The 15,592-nt window shown below is 35.2% G+C and overlaps 1 protein-coding gene across 1 annotated transcript; it reads right to left on the reverse strand.

Moving 5' to 3' along the window:
* Positions 1–416: 416 nt before the first annotated feature.
* Positions 417–9,711, reverse strand: LOC110893751 (peroxisomal fatty acid beta-oxidation multifunctional protein AIM1). The gene is made up of 18 exons (XM_022140872.2): positions 9,444–9,711; positions 8,922–8,993; positions 7,877–7,939; positions 7,729–7,785; positions 7,565–7,632; positions 7,393–7,474; positions 7,232–7,287; positions 6,055–6,357; positions 5,890–5,976; positions 5,332–5,506; positions 5,073–5,194; positions 3,568–3,731; positions 2,841–3,095; positions 2,622–2,743; positions 2,408–2,529; positions 1,825–1,973; positions 1,182–1,320; positions 417–737 (listed from the first exon to the last, which is right to left on the reverse strand). The coding sequence occupies exons 1-18, from the start codon at positions 9,535–9,537 to the stop codon at positions 693–695; spliced, it is 2,175 nt and encodes a 724-aa protein (XP_021996564.1). The 5' UTR covers positions 9,538–9,711; the 3' UTR covers positions 417–692.
* Positions 9,712–15,592: the final 5,881 nt, after the last annotated feature.

The following is a 15,592-nucleotide window of genomic DNA, read 5'->3' on the forward strand; positions in this document are numbered from 1 at the left end:
TATTTTTTTAACATTTTTTATTAAAAAATCGCTACTTTTAGTAGCAGCCAATTTTTTTTTTTTTTTTTGCTAACGAAATGTAGCGATTTTTTAATAAAAAAAAGTTAAAAAAAAATTTTGTGTTTTTTTAGGTATTTTTGGTTGTAACTTTGATAGTTGGTGGTAATTACAAAAATGCCACCTTGTCTTTTTGGGTTTTCCTTCAATTTGTATGTTTAGTATGTTAAGATTATTTGTATTTGATCTTTTGCCAATAAATATATACCCTTTTCTCCCTATTATTCTTCTCATATTACTTCGCTCTTATGCTAGTTTCATAACAAATGCATATTTGATACATTAGTTGCATCGCGAGAGAAATTTAGAACGACTGTAAAAATAGACTAAAACATGAATTGCGATGCGGCAATCTCAAGTAAAATAGAAAAATAAAACTTTATACTAGAAATATAAGCTTTATATTATCGTTAAACTGCGATCAAGTGGTCAATCGATTTTCGATAATAAAATAAAAATAACATAGTAAAAAAAGTACGAGGACCGCCCTGCATTTCATCAACTTGAATGCACCAATTCAAACAGGTGAAGATGTCACGAAATTTAAAACCTTATTCCAACGACGAATACTAGATTACGGTTTACAAACCCCAATACGGCAATATCCTTGTAATTTCTCGATGTACCACCATTGCCTACAGACGAGCCCTTGAACTTGTGGATGTCGATAATGGAGCACTCTGCAAAACCCGTGAATATATCAGAATCGTTTAAAAGGTTAAAATAACCTGACGAGTAAAATGCACGGAAAGTCCCTGTGGTTTGGTCAAATTTCACCTTCAGTCCTCAACTTTTCAAAATTACACTCTTAGTCCCTGCGGTTTGACAAGTTGTTACTCGGATAGTCCCCAAAGCGGATGAAGGTTACTCGGATAGTCCCTGTGGTTTGACAAGTTGTTACTTGGATAGTCCTTGTCATTTCACACCCACTTAACCAGAAAAACTAACCTCCATCCGCTTTGGGGACTATCCGAGTAATAACTTGTCAAACCACAGGGACTAAGACTGTAATTTTGAAAAGTTGGGGACTAAAGGTGAAATTTTACCAAACCACGGGGACTATCCGTGCATTTTACTCTAACCTGACAAACAAAAGTGAGTAAAGACGACGGTTGCATTCTCACCAATGGTACACCGTTTTTCGCTCTTTCTTCGAGAAATCTTGATGGCTTATAGAAATTACTGTATTTTTCGGACCATTTCTTGAGACTTGCATATATATGTTTAGGCCCAACTAAATCTCCCCAGAACACAATACCACCACTGCAGTAAATTTAAGATTCTTATAATCAATAACGTAATCGTAAAATCAAAACTAAAACTATCTAGAAAACAAAACAAATAAGAGTAAATTACAAAATTCGTCCTTTATGTATGTCACTTATTGCAAACTGTGTCCTTTGTCTACGCTAATTACAGAAAACGTACTCGATGTTTGCAGACCCTTGCAAGTTATGTCCTTTAGCCCTAACTCAGTTAATTTTTGTGATTAAATCTGACCAAATAGACCCCACATGAGTAAAATGACCAAAATACCCTCATGTGGGGTTCATTTGGTCAGATTTAACCACAAAAAATTAACTGAGTTAGGGCTAAAGGACGTAACTTGCAAGGGTCTGCAAACATCAAGTACGTTTTCTGTAATTAGCGTAGACAAAGGACACAGTTTGCAATAAGTGACATACATAAAGGACGATTTTTGTAATTTACTCAACAAATAATAAAAGTTAATGATTTGGAAAACAATCACTAACATTAAGAACTTACCGGTAAGAAGGAAAACTCATTCCAAGAACAGATGCGACGTCAAGATCAGATGCCCGAACCACAACTCCTTCTTCTAGAACACGACAAGCCTCATTCACAACCGGAAACAATATCATTTCAACTATTTCTTGGTCGGTAATGGTTATAGGCTGCGAAAACATATTTCAAGAAACGTGTTATTTACAAGTTGTTGCTAGTTAGATCATTTGACTACCGTCCGGGCCATTTTTGTATGGTAAAACCGGATCAATTCGAGTTGGGTTGACCCGTAAGTACTTTTTTGTCCTTTTCTTTTAAAGAAATAGAACAAATAGTATGTATGAGCTCGGTACTGATACCAAAAAACCGATCCCGAAAATCGCCAAAAATAGGTACCGGTGACGAATGTGCTCGGTACAGTACGGTATTCAAAAGTATATAGTGTAGCGTACCAAACCGGTACCGAATCGAAAGTACCGATCCTTGTACTTGCAAGAAAACGCCAAAAATGGTACCGTTCGGTACCAGTTCGATACCAATACCAATATTTTTCGGTGCTCCATACCGGTTGCTCATCCCTAATTTATACAATAAAAAAAAGTACCTTCCCTCCAGGCATAATGTTGGCTTGTTTTCTAGCCTCCTCTATGATCGGGTACACTTGGGGATCGGGTTTTGGCTTGCTACCTTTCTCGTAAAGGTAATACCCTTTTCCATTATTTTTACCTAAAAAAATTAATCTCGTGTTAACTCAAAAGAGGATTTTTTTTAATATTATTCCAAATGAACCTTTTTTAGAACATAATTCAAGAAATTACCATTTCGTCCACTTTTAATCAAGAGGTCAACGATAGGAGACCGGAATGTACGATCAGGAAAAGCATTGGCAAATTCTTTACCTACGGCAACGGCTACACCGTATCCAGCTAAATCTTGAAGCCTATAATAGCAAATTCATACAAAATTCAATTTCCCATAGCTTTGACTTCCAACGTCAACTTACGGTTTGACTTTAGAAGCTAAAGTGCGAAACTTACTGGAACGGTCCCATGGGGAGTCCAAAGCTGCTGATTAATCTGTCGATTCTAAACAAATCGACACCTAAATGAAGCAAAATATGTGCACCCTGTGTATACGGAAAGAAGGTGCGATTAACCGCAAATCCCGTACAATTTCCGACCACAACAGGAGCTTTTTTTATGATTTTTCCAACTGTCATAAGGTCTAATATCACTTGTGCAGATGTCTTTTCGGTTCTCACTATCTCCAGTAGAGGCATCACATGTGCTGGGCTGTAATCATTTCATAAAAAATAAAAGAGTTAAATGCCAATTTAGTCCCTGTGGTTTGGGTCATTTTGCCAGTTTAGTCCAAAGGTTTCATTTTTAACCTATGGGTCCAAAAAGGTTTCACAGTTGCCATTTTAGTCCACTGGGTTAACTTTATCCATTTTTTCTGTTAACGAGAAGGCCAATTCAGTCATTTTATATGGCTGAATTGCCCTTTTAGTTAACAGAATTACATACAAAATGACCAAATTGGCCTTCTCGTTAACAGAAAAAATAGATGAAGTTAACCCAGTGAACTAAAATGGCAACTGTGAAACCTTTTTGGACCCACAGGTTAAAAATGAAACCTTTGGACTAAACTGGCAAAATGGCCCAAACCACAGGGACTAAAATGGCAATTTAACTCAAAATAAAATAAACGTTAGTTTGCTGACTTGGAGAAAATAGTTCGAATATATGGATTATGAAGTGTAACCTAAAGAAATGTGCCCCTATAACTCGATCTTGAGATTTGGTTTTCTCTCCGACTAAATTAAGATCGATGGTAGATGTGTTGGTTGCCAAAATGCAATGAGGTGGACACACGCTCTCGATCTCGCTAAATATCTTTTGCTTCAATGGAACATTCTCGATAACAGCCTGCGTTAAGAACAACTCGATCAAGATAATAGCTACCAAAGAAGTTTTAAAGTGTGTGTTATTAGAAAGTAATAAGAAAGAGACAATCATTTTACAATGACAATTAAGCATACGAGTCGTATAAAATAATGTTTTTATAAAGTTCACATTTTTACGTTATTAGGATGCAAAACAAATAGTAAAGAACGATCTTTTAAAGAAGACGATTAAGCAAATGATTTTACTAGATAATGTCTTCATCATAGTTGTTAATAGCGAATAGCGACAAATAGCGACAACGGACCTATATGCTACATAGCGAATAGCTACAAATAGCGACCGCTATTTTATAAATAGCGATACACTAGAAAAAGAATTATGAAAATTTTTATATGTATATTACATCAAAATATCCTGGTATATATGCTATTTTACATGTATATTTAACAAAAACCTATAAATCCAGCTATTTTATAGCTATATCTAATTGCTATTTACATCAAAAAAGAAAAAAAAAACTAACTGTCGCTATTCACGCTATTGATCACTATGACCCAAATAGCAACACTTGGTCGCCTCGCTACATAGCGTGCCATAGCGGTCGCTATAGCCGCTATTGACAACTATGGTCTTCATTAAAGTTCATATTTTTATGTTATTAAGATGTACAACAATTAGTAAAAACAATCTTAAAAGAAGACGATTAAGCATAAGATGGAGTCATATAATATAATGTTTTCATAAAGTTTACATTTTTATGTCATTAAAATGTAAAACAACTAGTAAAAGACAATATTTCAACAAAGATACTTCATTAAGCATATGATGGATTATACCAAATAATGTTTTTATGAATTCCTTATATTATGTTATAAAGATGTAAAATAGTTTGTAGAAGACAACATTATAAAGATAAGAGTAAACTGCCATTTTGGTCCCTGAGGTTTAGTCACTTTTGCCACTTTAGTCCAAAACTCAAACCTTTTGCATCTGGGTCCCTGCGGTTTCAGTTTTATTGCCATTTTGGTCCAAAAATGAAATCAGGTAATATTTGTCTTATAAAATCCTGCAATTTTGTCTTTTTCCTCAGGGGCAAATCAGGTCATATTTGTCTTATAAAATATGGTATTTATTTATAAAAAGAAATGACCATTTTGCCCCTGAGGAAAAGGGCAAAATAGTAGGATTTTATAAGACAAATATGACTTGATTTCATTTTTGGACCAAAATGGCAATAAAACTGAAACAACAGGGACCCAGATGCAAAAGGTTTGAGTTTTGGACTAAAGTGGCAAAAGTGACCAAACCACAGGGACCAAAATGGCAGTTTACTCTAAAGATAAACTCTAAAGATAAACTTACCTCTATAACCATATCCACATCTCTAAATTCTGAGTAGTCTAATACACCTTTAATCATCGATGAGGCTTTTTCCGCTTGGGCCGGTGCTAACTTCTTTCTTGCAACCAAACCTCGGACATTTGCTAAACAAGTGTCATTATCGTAAGTGCCATATATATAGAAAGGGTACAAAAGTGTAAAAGTTGACTAATATCAACCAGTTTATAAAAAAGTAAAATGAACTACAAGATTGATTAAAAAAAATACAAGTATCTATTACCTTCTACGGTTTTTAGTCCCTTTTGAAGATACTCAGAGTTGACTTCCTTGAGAACAACGTTTATATTACCAAGAATTAGAGCGGTAGCTATTCCGGATCCCATTAAACCTCCACCAATCACGGCAACTTTCTTGACACCCCGTGGCTTAAGTCCAACGTCGGTAACTTTAGGTACCTTTTCATTGACAAAAATAAAGTCGAGATTTTGTTAAAAAAAAATCAACTATTTTGAAGAAAAAAGAAAGAGGAAAATGCCATTTTCGTCCCTGAGGTTGACCACTTTTGCGACTTCCGTCTCTGAGGTGCCATTTTCATCGAAAAAGTTTGAAAACTTGCCATTTTCATCCCTGAGGGCCAAATTTCGAGGGACGAAACACGAAAGTCACAATAAACTGCCAAACTCAAGGATGAAAATGGCAATAAAACGCAAACCCGAAGGACTCAAATGCACAAAAAAGTCGTTTTGGATGGAACAAGCAAAAATGACTAAACCTTAGGGACGAATGGCATATGACTCGAATAGGAAATATGTTCTAAAGTTTGGAACGATAATTGTACCTTTGAGATTGCACGTTGTGCAAAGAATATATGAACAAGACCTTTCGATGTGTCCGAAAGAACAAGCTCATTGAACACCTTCACCTCCTGTAGAAACAAAACATTAGATCTTTAATTTATTCAACACAAATATTTTCCATAGAAAAATAACTAAAACCAAAATACCTTCAAAACACCGGCATATCCTCCATGAACAATGCCTTCCTCAATTACGTCAAGGCATGCTTGATGTTGTGGCATATTAGGGGCCATCCGTTTGGCTGATTGTCTAGCTTTTTTAATAATCTCGCGTGCTTCGGATAGTGAACCAATCTTGTCTGTCCGATGAAGTGAGCGGACCCACGGTTTACGAGCCTCGGCTATGTCTAAAGCCCACTGCCTAGACACTTTCAGCAAATCTTGAGGGGGGGCAATAGCATCAATGAGCCCTAGCTTGTACCCTTCCTCAGAGAGTATTGGTTTAGAAGTCTACAAAAAAAAAAAAAAAAACAAAAAACAAAAAACAAAAAACAAAAAACAACCTTATGTTAATATCAAAGTTTGTGATCTTCAAACATTTCTATCCATTTTTTTAGATAGTTGATGTGTAAAATGCGATTACAAAAACTATGTTATTACAATATTAATATTATTATTTTTCAATAAAGCAATTTAAATGCGTGTAAGCATTAAAGTATACTAGTGACTTTCAACAACTTCAACCCGTTTGAGTCGTTCCGCTTTTCGCTCATATTTTTATTTGACCTAGTTGACCCATCCCATTAGAGATATGCCATAGCCCAATTGACAGGGCCGGCCCTGAGAATTCGTGTACCCTGTTCGAGCTCGAAAAAACGTGCCCTTACGCCTTAACGAAATTGGGTATTGGGCTCACTAAAGGTCTAAACCTAATGCCAATGGGCTAATAACTAATCTAAACCATAAGAATAGTTTTGTAAGTGGGCCCATGTTGGTGTTTGTATGGGTATACCTTATTAAAAAAATATATTTTACATATACATATTGGGTTTTTATATAAAATAAAGTGTCCTTCGAAATATCGGGTCTTGGCCGGTGGTCCTCCCTGCCCACCCCCAGGGCCGGCCATGCCAATTGATTTATCTATAAGTAAGGGTTTCAGTTGAAATGCGTTGTTTTTAGCACGCGTCAGATTGACCTTCAAACATTTATGTCCATTTTTATAAATAGTTAATGTGTCAAATACGATCACAAAACTATATTACTACAATAACCAAAAAAATTCGATAAATGGGTCGAAATCGCCAAGTTGATGAATAATCAAAATCGGGGAATCAACTATAATAAAACACGTTGAAAGATATAAGTGTAAATATGGGCTCACCAACATCATATCAATTGCCTTTGACAACCCCAAAAGCCTCGGAAGTCTCTGGGTACCTTAAAACAATATTCCGTTATTTAATAACTTAACTTAATTCACGAAATCACACGATATCATTTTAGCTGAACCTTAAAAATGTAGACTCGTAAACGTATAATTACCTCCAAAACCAGGCATAACTCCAAGAGACAATTCCGGCAAGCCGAGTTGAGTTTTTGGAGCCGCAATACGGGCATGGCATCCCTGCATAGACCAACAAGATAAAATCGTAAAAAAAAAAAAGTAATGTCGTTTAAACTAGCGAACAAATTTCGATACACAAAAACTACAAACCATTGCAACTTCTAGGCCACCCCCAAGTGCAAGTCCTTGTACAGCAGCAACTATAGGTTTCTTAGCATCTAAATGTACCCAAAAACCAAAATAAATAAATAAAACGTGTAAGCAAATGCATAGATTAAAATTCAAAACTAACAAGATTTAAGTTTATATAAAACCTTCGAGTGTGTTGCTCACAAGTTCAACAGATACATCGGGTAGTTGAGATATGTCTCCTGCAATGATAACGGTTAGTTTTTCGATACGTGTTTGAGAAACACGATAATTACTGAAAAGGTCAAAGAAATATATCTAATGAATTCTTACCAGTAGCGTGAACTTTTTGAAAAACGTTGATGTCGAATCCACCGGAAAATCTCCCATTTTTCCCTTCATAAAGTAAGAATATTCAAAGTTAGCCATGGAAGTCATTAGTTTGACTATATAATTAAGTAAATATATATAGAGTGAATTTCAAGGATTGTCCTTTATTTTTAAAGTATTTATTATATTTTTTTTATTCTAATTCTCAGTTCTAACTATATCATTCCACACGAAAAAGGGCAATTACACTTTACCCAAAAAAAAGGGCAATTACAAAGCAATGGCAGGTAGTCGGGCAACAAGTTGCGCCGCCACCCCCTTTTGAGGCGCTGTCCTTTATCTTTATACCCATTTTCAGGCGTTGTCCTTTATGTTCAAAATTGACGAGTTTTGTCCTTTATGTTTTCATATCATACACGTTTTGTACTTTAGGCCTAACCCAGTTAGTTTTTTCAGTTAAATTTGGTCATGTGCTTTGCACATGAGGGCATTTTTGTCAATTCAAAGGTTGCAGAAGCTTTGAGCTATAAATTTGCCGTTGAACTTACCTTTGAATTGACAAAAATGCCCTCATGTGCGAAGCACATGACCAAATTTAACTGAAAAAACTAACTGAGTTAGGCCTAAAGGACAAAACGTGTATGATATGAAAACATTAAGGACAAAACTCGTCAATTTTGAACATAAAATACAACGCCTGAAAATGGGTATAAAGATAAAGGACAATCCTTAAAATTCACTCATATATATATTCAATACTCCTCTAAACTGAAAGCAATTGATACAAGACATTATATAATTAAATAACCAGTTTTAATATACAATCCCAATTCCCAAACCCCCTGGATAGATTCATTCGAATTCCTTTCGACATAATATAAATACCACCATAGTTTTATTTTCAACTACTATTGAATCCTGGTTATCATAAGATTATCAGTTTTACCAAACAACCCTCTTTTATCATTAGATTATCAGTTTTACCAAACAAACCCTGAACTAAAAACACAAAATTCAATTAAACCAAAAGCTGGAATCAAGAATTTACCAGTCAAGACTATGGCTTTTACATCATCTCTCCTCATAGCCTCTGCAAATTTCTCCTTCAACCCAGCAAGAACTAAGAGGGTCAAACCAAAACAAATAACTAACCATTAAAGATTGTTTCTTGAGAAAAAAAAAATTAAAATCAAAACTCCCAATTAGCAAAGAATCAAACTTTTTTCCAAAAATCTAATCCGGGTTAAAAAAAAAAAAAAAAAAAAAAAAAAAAAAAAAAAAAAAAAAAAAAACCTTTAAACAAAACTCAATTGCAACAGATCAAGATAAACAAACAAGATGCAACAAAAGCCCAGAAGTAAAAGATAAATAAAGATTGTTTCTTGATAAAAATTAGCAAAGAATTAAACTTTTAGCAAAGATCTAATAAGGGTAAAAGAAAACTCAAACAAAACTCAATTGCAACAGATCAAAACAAACAAACAAACAACATGCAACAAAACTACAAAAGCCCAGAAGAACAATAAAGATTGTTTCTTGATGTTAAGAAAGCTGAATTGAATTAGGTTACTTGGGAGAGCTAAAGCGTTGACCGGTGGGTTAGAGATGGTGATGAGAGCAACACCATCGGATCCCACTTCCATTGTGACGATTACTTCCGGCATTTTTTTGGTAATTTTGGGTTAGCACGCAATGAGAGTTTGATAAAGAAAGAGAAGAAGATGATCAGGGTATATGTAGATAGTGAGAAGAAATTGTTGAGAAGATTTGACACGAGTGTGAATAGTTGTTGACTATATCACTTTGGCTCACAAACCTAGGCCGCCACCGTGGGCGGTAGCCACGTGCCATATAGTTGTGATTATTTATATTTTATCCTAGTCTAATGTGATCAAATTATCCATAGGATTTTCGGGGTGTAACTAGTGGCGAAGCTTGAATTTTTCGGTCGGGGTGAAAACGTATATACTCAAAAATTTCTATATAACCGGGGGGCGAAAACGTATATACCCACAAATTTCTATACGAAAACTACATATATAACACTACTGAGCGAAAAATTCGGGACGCCCCTGGACATAACCCGTCAATACCCTCTTAATATCCAATCAGGGGTGTACACCTTATCTGGTCCGAATTGGACCCGTTTCTTTGGTGAAGTCTGCGGTTGAGTTTCAATCATCTGGTCTGTTGGCTGGCGGTTAGGTTTACGAAGTGTCTAAAGCCTACGTAGTCTTCTCTAGCAAACACAAACAAGGTTTTTTTTGGTGACTGGTCAAGGAATTTCGTATCTGGATTGGTACGTGATTGACTGGCGACAATGTACCTGATTTGGTATAGGTACACGAATTGGAGTTTCCAACGACGGGATGTCCACCCTTACCTCCTTAGATAATAATAAAATTTATATATGATGGATTATAACTTTATTTGTAAAATGTGTTTTAGAGTCCTAAATATGATGAATAATAACTTTATTTATAAAATGTGTTTAAGAGTCTTAAAAAATATGGTGTGGTGATAAGGTGTCTTCTTTTTATTCTACAGGTCGTGTAATGTATAAATATTGGTGGTTATCAGAAGTAGAGTAACTTGTCGTTTGAATAAAATGTGTTTTAGAAAAAAAATGTGTTTGCATCTTCGTTTAATAAGTTTGATTAAAAGATAATATCTTGTGAAGAATAAACAATAACACACTTTTTGTTAAGCAATAGTCGTTACACTTGCAAGAGTATTTGTGACTTTGTATAATGTCACTATTGTACTATACATGAGCCTTACTCGATGGACAAGCGTTACGTGCTTTTTTTTTATATTTTTTTATGATATCACAATGTCTACCGATCATCTAGATGTAATAACCCATTTTAGGTTATCATATAAAATGTCTATTGAGGTATCTTAGTTTGCAATTAAATAATACTAGTTGATTTTCCGCCCGCGTGTTGTGGCGGGGACCCAATGACTACAAAAGACGTACCAACAACGGCAAACAGATACCGAATATCAAAACATAAAAAATGACGTGTTAAGGATAGTCACTCCGTTCTAAAAAAGCGATTTTAAATATCCTAATATATAATAATAGGACCCACACGTCCTACACGTTGAAAATTCAGTTGTTTTCAGTTCAGTTATTACGGTGCTAACACGTTAAAATATGGATGAGCTCGGTATCGATAATGGCACCAAAAGTACCAATCCGGAAAATCATCGAAATTAGGTACCGACAACGAAAATGCTCGGTATAATACGGTATGATATTTGAAGGTAAAAATCAATAAATACAGATATGGTGCTAGACCGGTGTCGAAACGAAAGTAACGATTCTGAAAACGCCAAAAGGTGAGTACCAAATTGGTACTGAAAATGATTTGGTATAGTAAATTTGGTACTGATACGATACCAGTTTGATTACAGGATTTGCTAAGATTTTCTCATCAATATTCTAAATATCTAAGTTAATTTTACATGTTACAATTCATTTATTACAGAAAAAGACAAAAAAGAGAGCAAAATAAATTGTTGTGTATATAAAAACTCATTCAAACGAAATATCGTTTACTTACTGTGTGTATGAAAAATAATCTAAACGGTGCAATTACTTGCATTGCTGCGTTGCTACAGGATTTGATGAGCTTGGTACCAACCGGTACCGAATGTACTGTTACCAAAATCTCCAAAAGTGGATACCGGTACCAAATATACCTGGTACGGTACAGTTCGGTACCGCTCGGTACTGATATGGCACCGGTATTTGAGGGTGCCGAACCAGTGAATATCGGTGCCGAACCGATACAAAAAATACATTGTTTTGGTAAATTTAGTACCGGTACCCGATACCATTTGATCATCTCATGATATTACTATTCATTCCTTCCAAATTTTAATATATAGGGTAACTAGGTGATATTAAGTAATATGTTGAGTTTAATAATGTGGGGATGATTAACCACCTATACTAGTCAAAGGAGTGTTGTGAAACAATTATCATACTTATGTGAAAATTAATTTAAGTAGTTTATGAATCCTTGATGAAATAGTAAAGTATCTGAGTATTCTTGTTTGTTTGGGTTATTAGTAACTTACCTAAATCATGAAGTAGTAATTACTCTCAAAACTCCATTAATGTATGGTTTGTAGTTTGGGGTAACTAGTGATTTGATGCAAAAGGGTTGGACTTAATGGACAAAACTTGTTGTTTCTATTATTAAGGTTGTAGGATTTAGTATGATCATTGTATTAAATTGAGGTTAAAACCATGTAGTGGTATGAATGATTGGGGGAATTGGCTTAGATGATATAAAATTAGGGCAAAGTCTAATTAAAAAAACTTTGAATCACATGAGTAGTTATCTGATCATACGGGTTGACAATATCACATGTGCTCACACCGGTTGATATAATATCGTATGGATGGTTATGTGATTATCCGGGTTGAGAATATCATATGGGTTGTTAAAGTCCTTGCATTATGTGCTTGTCTTAAACTAAATGGTTATTTAAAAACAAATGTTAAATCACAGGCATATGTGTTGTTGCTTTTGGTTTGATGTTAATATGTTTAAAGATGAAAAAACAATCAAAATTGACATGTAAGTGGCACATGGTATGCTCAATCCGCCTGCTTGTACGACTCTACACCCAAACATATTGCCATATATGGTAAGTGTGATGCATTATGGTGATGAAAGAGTTGGATTATAAGGGTGCATTCAACATGTCTTTGTAAATTTTATTATTACTTATACTATCAGGGTGATTAGTTGATTACCATAAACTATAGGTTTGTGATCACGCCTATCATGGTGTATCGAGCATGTAAATAATATAAGTTTGATACCTTGAAAAATGATTGTAAGACACATGGTTTGTATCAAAAAGTTTGAACCATAATTCGTTTTAAATTTCATAGTCGAGTTTGCAAAAGGTGAGTGTTACACGAGACGGTCCGTTCCATTGCATACTATGCACTTTCTTGACACATAAAGAACATTACCTTTTCCCTTTTCCTACCCGATATGCATCCTAATTTTGTTTTACAAAAAAATGTTTGATTAGTAACTTGTATCAAAACAAAAGAAATGTACAAAACTTATATAAAAATTTACTTGTCTTATTATTTAACTATTTTTTTAACTATTTACAATGACTGGGCATACATTGACTTTAATTTTTGGATTTTTTGTTTCGATTTAAATAAATAGATCAAATACCCATCTAAAACGCAGAAAAATCCAAACCCCATAAATTTTTAACTTTTTAACTTATATCAAAACTTTACAAATGGGCTATATTTATCTCGACTCAAAACTATAAATGGGCTTGTTACCCGACCCGATAACCATCAACCCGATCTCAAAACAATGAGAAACAAAACAAGAATCCAAATCTTGATTTGTTCATCAACCAAACTAGGGTTTAAATTAGGGTTTATTCCATGGCGTCTTCCACAAGAGCTGTATCCAGATTATGTGTTCGTCTTCAATCAATTTCCCCAAAATTCAACACTAAACCTTCACCATCCTTCATCAATTCGGCCTCGAAAACCCCAATTTCTTCCTCATCTCGCCGTACTTCAAGGTTTGTTTCATTTTCAATCTTACAATGAAAGAATTAATGGAAAAGTTTAGGTTTATTTTGAAATGCAGATGTTAATAGTTGAATTTGGATCTATAAATAAACCAAACGTTCAGCAAACCGTTCGGTTGAAAGTTCGTTCAATAGATGAATGAATATAAACTAGGAATTTTATTAGATTAGTTAAATGAAGGAACATGAACAAAATGTTCAAGGGATGAGATTGGTACAATACCGGTACTGAGAAATACCGTGACACTGAAAATGCGTAAAAACATAAACCGAATGCCGATTATGGCGGTACAGTATCGATAGTGCAATGCATACCAAAAAGGGTTTTTTTTGTCCTATATGAACACCCTGCAGTGTCGAGCTGTGGCCAAAGCGCGGCGTTTTGGTCCAGTCAACCATACAAAAGACTGACGGGTCCGTTGACCGGATCAAAACGCCAACTGTCAACCAGACAAAAGACTGACCGGGTGTCTGATTGACAGGATCAAAACGCGGCCAAAGCTCGGCGTTTTGGTCCGGTCAACAGACCCGTCAGACACCCGTCAGTCTTTGCCTGGTTGACCGGACCAAAACGCCGCACTTTGGCGACAACTCGACACTGCAGGGTGTGTGCAGGGTGTGCATATAGGACAAAAAAACCCTTTTTGGGCTGACTATCTACACACCAAGTGTGCAAATAGTCTTCCCCGTGCAAAAAATACCAAAACTAATTAGTACTGAAACTCATAAAAATGAATACGGTACTGATACTGATGGTTGTTCGGTCGGTACCCGTTTGATATGGTACCGCTACCGTATGCGGTACCGCTACTGTATCCAGTACGGTACCGGTACTCGGTAAAAAAAGCTCATCCCTAATATGTTTGTTTACATCCGTTCATCATGTTTATGCTTATTATGTCAAATTTGTGCCTTTGTAATTGGATAATTACTTTTGTGATTATTGTGTTAAGGGCTAAACAAGGTGATTATGTCAAATGTCTGGGATCAAGAATGTTGTTATGTTTTTTTTTTATTTTTTTTGAGTTAATTACTGTTTTCGTCCCTGTGGTTTGTCAAAAATCACTATTTCAGTCCATTAGTTTAAAAATTGCGATTTCAGTCCCTGTGGTTTCACTTTCGTAACAATTTCAGTCCCTGTGGTTTCACTTTCGTAACCATTTCAATCCATTTATTCTGTAAGTACAGGGACTGAAATGGTTACGAGGTGGACTGAATGGTTACCAAAGTGAAACCATAGGGACTGAAATCGCAATTTTTAAACTAATGGACTGAAATAGTGATTTTTGACAAACCACAGGGACGAAAACAGTAACTAACTCTTTTTTCTAATATGGTATGTGTTTGTTTGTGTTCGTGAACCATTTGTGAACAAGTTCAAATTCTTAATGAACGAACACGAACAAGAATTTTCGTTTGGTTTCTTGAACAAGTTCAATGCTAAACCAACGAACATGAACAAGGCTTCGTTTGGTTTGGTTCGCTTACAACCCTAATAACGCCTAATGTTTGGTGGTTTGTTTTAGTTAGTTTGATTTGTTGTGTTAGGTTACCAGTGGAACTGAGTGCATTGATAACGATGATGCCGTTGCATAGTGCGATTGCGTCGTCATGCTTGAAATCGGGCTTGTTAATCGACTCTCACAGCTGGGGATTAGTCCCTCAAGGTATGTTTTTGATTCTTAATGTATCATCTATTAGTGTTTGATTTTGAATATTGGTTAATTTTAGATCGAAAATAGCTTTTAGGGTTTGGATAATCAGTTAAGAGTGTTTGGCATTGTGTTTTGAAAGCGCGATTATTTGATAATCAGTTTATAGTTGCCGGTTGTGATTATTACTTATTAGGTTATTTATAGCCTATTTTACATATGTTCTGTAATAATGTAAATATGCTGGTCATTCCAATAGGTGTGCTAAACGGGTCGTGTTCGCAGGTTGGCGGGTCAACCTGACCTGAACCCGAAAAATTTAGACGAATCCGAATCGAAAATGTGTCATACATATGAACCCGAACATGACCTGAATATTCGCTGGTTGATCCAAACACGACCCGTTCAACCCGGATTTTTTTCTTTTTTATTTTTTCCTGCAAATTAATATATTAAAATTTACGAAAAAAACACA

This window comes from Helianthus annuus, chromosome 12, assembly GCF_002127325.2.
Source record: "Helianthus annuus cultivar XRQ/B chromosome 12, HanXRQr2.0-SUNRISE, whole genome shotgun sequence".
NCBI lineage: Eukaryota > Viridiplantae > Streptophyta > Magnoliopsida > Asterales > Asteraceae > Helianthus > Helianthus annuus.

Excerpts from the sequence above, each read along its gene's own strand:
- LOC110893751 (XM_022140872.2), bottom strand. The coding sequence starts at position 9,537 with ATGCCGGAAGTAATCGTCACAATGGAAGTGGGATCCGATGGTGTTGCT. Across the intron at positions 5,195-5,331 it reads GGGACTAAAAACCGTAGAAG|CAAATGTCCGAGGTTTGGTT; the intron begins GTAATAGATACT and ends ACACTTGTTTAG. Across the intron at positions 1,974-2,407 it reads ACATTATGCCTGGAGGGAAG|CCTATAACCATTACCGACCA; the intron begins GTACTTTTTTTT and ends ATGTTTTCGCAG.